The sequence below is a fragment of the Tenrec ecaudatus genome, chromosome 1 (assembly GCF_050624435.1).
Source record: "Tenrec ecaudatus isolate mTenEca1 chromosome 1, mTenEca1.hap1, whole genome shotgun sequence".
Classification (NCBI taxonomy): Eukaryota; Metazoa; Chordata; class Mammalia; order Afrosoricida; family Tenrecidae; genus Tenrec; species Tenrec ecaudatus.
Window position 1 is genome coordinate 306,819,554 of NC_134530.1, and position 4,823 is coordinate 306,824,376.

At 38.0% G+C, this 4,823-nt stretch overlaps 1 protein-coding gene across 1 annotated transcript; it reads right to left on the bottom strand.

Annotated features, from left to right (window-relative positions):
- Positions 1 to 3,453: 3,453 nt before the first annotated feature.
- On the bottom strand, positions 3,454 to 4,389 carry LOC142437529 (olfactory receptor 2B6-like). The gene has a single exon (XM_075540648.1). The coding sequence runs from the start codon at positions 4,387 to 4,389 to the stop codon at positions 3,454 to 3,456; it is 936 nt and encodes a 311-aa protein (XP_075396763.1).
- Between the last annotated feature and the right edge of the window lie 434 nt (positions 4,390 to 4,823).

Here is a 4,823-nt window from a genome sequence, read left to right on the forward strand (position 1 = left end):
AAATATAATGAAGTTTTGATCCAGATCCCAGAACGATCTTTAAATAAATGGAAAAACTAATAGCCACATTCATAGGGAGAAGAAAGAGCCCAGGATAAGCAAAGCACTACATAAGAAGAACCAAGAAGCAGGTCTCAAGTCCTAGCTTCAAAACCTAGTACATAGCCACAGTAGTTAAAGCAGTCTAGTACTGTTACTATAGAGACATAGCCCAATGGAACAGGATAGAGAACCCAGAAATACATTCATCCACCATAGGACAACTGGTCTTTTACAAAAGGCCAAAAGACTCCCAATGAGAAAATAGGGACAAATGTAAGGACCCTAATATATGGTATAAGCAGACTACCACACGGCTGATTCCCTTTGGACACTGCATCCCCACTACGACGGGCAGCGGAGGGAGGAAGCCTTCGCTCGAGTTAGCTAATAAATTCCTTTTGCTTCTCAAAAAACAAAACAAAACAGACTACCACACATAATGTAAAACACACACAGCCAAAGACAGAGTAGATGGCTGATACCTTTTAAAATTATGTCACTCATGTGCATCAAAAGAGTGAAAAGAAACCACAGACTGGGGAAAAATATTCTGGCAATGATTCATTGAACATGGGACGAATCTCAAAATCTACAGAAAACTGCGACACCTCAACAGCAACACGATGACTAACTCAAATGAAAAATGTGCAGAGAACATGAACAGACAGTTCACCAAAGGAACCATCATTCAGGTGGCCAAAAACCATATGGAGAAGAGCTCACAGCATTAGCCACGTGCAAGATGCCAGTCACAACCTCACAGCTGGATTGATAGCAAAATTCAACGAAACAAAACAAATGCAGGAGAGGGTGAGCATAGAACGGACCTTTCACACACTGCTGGTGGGGGTGTTAAAACCACTATAGAAAGTGGTCTGACTCTTCTGCTCAAGCAACCGGGGACGTAAATCTCATATGAACCAGCAATCCCTTTACTTTGAGCCATAACATGAACAGATATAGGCAGACCCACAATAACAAGCAGATGGAAACAATCTAAATGCCCAACCATGGAAGAATGGACAAAAGATTTTGGGACATATATGCAAAGGAATGCTACTGTTGCTAGTTGCCATAAAGTTGGTTCTGGTTCATAGAAACCTCATGCACAACAGAATGAAATGTTGCGCAGTCTTGTACCAGCCTCACCATTGTTCTTGTGTTTGAGCCTATTGTTGCAGTCACTGTTTCAATCCATCTTGTTGATTCTTGTTCTGCATACCGTGAGCTTTTCCTTAAGACAGTTTGCTTAGATTTTGATCATACCGAAATACTTGCCAAAAATCCAACTGATCCCTTTTATTGCTTAAAAGTGCTCATTTCCTCACCTTCATATTATCAAGTTTATTTCTCACCATATTAAATCAGCATCAGATACTTACAAATCCACCAATTTGTTCTCATAACTTGTAATTATTTTTTAACAATTTATTGGGGCTCATACAATTCTTATCACAGTTCATACATATACATACATCAATTGTATACAGCACATCTGTACAGTCTTTGCCCTAATCATTTTTTTCTCCTCTTTTCTTTTTTAACTTGTAACTATTTTATGACAAGGTTTTAAGTGTGATTTCTAAAACCACGTTTTAGCGCTTTAAATTCTTAAATGACAGATTTTTAGCACAATCTGCATCCAAAATTTACATCAATAATACTATGTTCACATTAAGTAGAAAGTAATTGTTTTGGAAATGTTGATAGCAACATATTTACAATGGTGCTTAATACTTTTGAATGATGGATTGCTATAATATTTTAAGAGCCTCCACAATAAAATGATTAATTAAAACCATTAAAAATTAAATAAAATATGTTCATATTGTCTATTGAAGTAAACAAGTTACGTTCTATTCCAGAAATGAAAAATCTTTCTTTCACAAAATGATTTTCATAGTTTCAGAAGACATTCCTAGTTGTTACAGATTAGACACTGACTTACTTCCAAATTGTTATTCATTATTAATATCACTTTCTTGTTCTTTCAGTGACACAGAGTACCCCTACTTATAACATTGAAGTGGAACAATAGGAAATTTATTCATAGTTTTGTCTCTTTATTCTATTCACTTTAACATTTAATGGTACATTTTAATTAAAAATTAAAACACGCAATACTTGTAAAATAAGAATCAGAATTAATTTTTAATACCTATAATATCTATACAAGTTGAATATGATAGATGTATGACACTTAGAAATCTCCTTAAGGCACAGAGGGCTTCCCGTGAATGATCACTGTAGCCATGTTGATCATAAGGATGCACCCAACTTTTGAAGCATAATGAGATGCTTCTCAGGTGACACTGATAGGAGGTGACTGATGAATTCTATGACAATTAGCATGAACTTCGTTATGCTGTATCAGAGGCATGAACTTAGTTCATGCAATATGAGTTGGAATTAATGTGATGGCAACGAGTTTGGATTTGAGTTTAATGAATTTGTAAGTTACCTTATTAATTAATTTTACCAATAAATTCAGTAACTAGTTTACAAACCAAATGTGTTTTTATGTATTTTTACAAATAGCACTCATCTAGAGGCCTAAAGTCGAATATCATAACATTTTATTAGAAGCTCATAAAACTCTTATCACAATCCATACATACACATACATCAATTGTATAAAGCACATCCATACATTCTTTGCCCTAATCATTTTCAAAGCATTTGCTCTCCACTTAAGCCATTTGCATCAGGTCCTCTTTTTTTTCCCCTTTCTCCCCGCTCCCCTCTCCCTCATGAGCCCTTGTTAATTTATAGATTGTTATTTTGTCATATCTTGCCCTATCTGGAGTCTCCCTTCCCCCGCTTCTGCTGTCCATCATTATTTTATAAAACCATCATCAAGAATATAAGAATTGTAATAAGTTTTATTTTTAAAAATTAAAAAAACATTTTATTGGGGGCTTGTACAACTCTTAACACAATCTTTACATATATCCATTGTGTCAAGCACATTTGAACATTGGTTGCCATCATCATTATCAAAACATTTGCTTTCTACTTGAGCCCTTGGTATCAACTCCTCATTTTTAACCCTCCCTCCCCACCTACCCTCCCTCATGAACACTTGATAATTTATAAATTACTATTATTTTATCATATCTTACACTGTCCGATGTCTCCCTTCACCCACTTTTCTGTTGTCTGTCCTCCAGGGAGCGGGTTATATGTAGATCCTTGTAATCAGTTCCTCCTTTTTAACACACCCTCCCTCCACCCTCCTGGTACCGCCACTCCCACCATTGGTCCTGAAGAGATCATCTTTGTGAAAACTTTTATAAGAGGAATGTCTAACATGAGACGTAGGGAATGCTAAGATAAAGCATTAATTTTTAGAGAATCTTTGAATAAGCTTTCTCTAATTGCTAAATGGTTTCCTTCGATGTGTCCCCTCTTTTACTTAGAATTGGAGATTCTCCTCATCAGGTGAACCAATGCCCCTTTCACATCCTTATTCCTAAGGGTGTAGATGAAGGGGTTGAGTGTAGGAGTCACCACCCCATAGAAGAGGGCCATGAACTTGGGCTGGTCTCTTGTGATGGAGGAGGGAGGCTGAAGGTACATGCTAATACCTGGGCCATAAAACAAGAAAACTACAAGGAGATGGGAAGAGCATGTCCCAAAGGCCTTTTTCCTTCCCTCAGATTTCATCTTCAGCACAGCATGTCCAATACAAGCATAAGAAGCAAGAATTAAGCTGAGTGGAACAGCTAACAAAAAAATGCACACCCAAAAAAGTGTGAGCTCATTTGCACTCTTTTCTCCACAGGCAGTCTTTATCAGAACAGGCATCTCGCACAACAAGTGATCCAGTGTGTTGTGACCACAGAGTGGCAACTGTAATGTAACAGTGGCCTCTGAGACAGCATAGGTTATTCCACTCAACCACACAATGGATACTAATAGGATACAGATTCGCTGGTTCATGATGAGGCTGTAGTGGAGGGGCCTGCAGATGGCCACATAGCGATCAAAAGACATGAGAGCCAAGAGCAGACATTCTGTGCCACCCATCATGTGGAAGAAATACAGCTGAACCACACAACCCATGTAGCTGATTGTCCTCTTAGCACTTCCCAGGTTCACCAGCATGTGAGGAACAATGCTTGTGGTGTAACACATGTCCAGAAAGGAGAGGTTCATGAGGAAGAAATACATGGGGCTGTGGAGCCTGGAATCTAACTTGGACACCAGAATGATGGCGATGTTTCCCAGCATGGCCATAGGGTATGTTATGAGAAGAATAACAAAGAGAGGAAGCTCCAGCCAAGGGTGGTCATCAAAGCCTCGTAGAAGGAATTCTTCAGGGTGGCTCTCGTTAATTAGTGCCATTATCTTCTGTTTGTTTCATGTATAACTGGAAAGTGGTAAGGAAGACTGATTGAGTTATAAAAATCATAAACCATGATTATGCATTGATCACCCTTTCATAGAAGATGGTGTACAGCAATGTGAGGATGACATCACATGAGGAATCTTGCACGGGGAGAACCACTTACCTTCATGACACCACAAATTAAAGACAGTTAATGTGACCCTCAATCTGAATGACTTTCTTTGTAAAATAGATTCCACTAACTAGCTCCTTGGACTGTGGTGAGTATTGAAAGAAAAAAAATGTAAAGATGTTTTGGAAACACCCAAGGAATGAGTTTCAACTGTTGTTTTGCATAATACCCAGTCAATGAGTCAACTAAATAAACGTTATTGATTCCTATATCCAGGGGTCTGATAGAGTTGATGTAACAGGGGGCACAAGAATCAAA

Bases quoted from the DNA above. Each gene is read 5' to 3' on its own strand.
- LOC142437529 (XM_075540648.1), bottom strand. From the start codon at position 4,389: ATGGCACTAATTAACGAGAGCCACCCTGAAGAATTCCTTCTACGAGGC.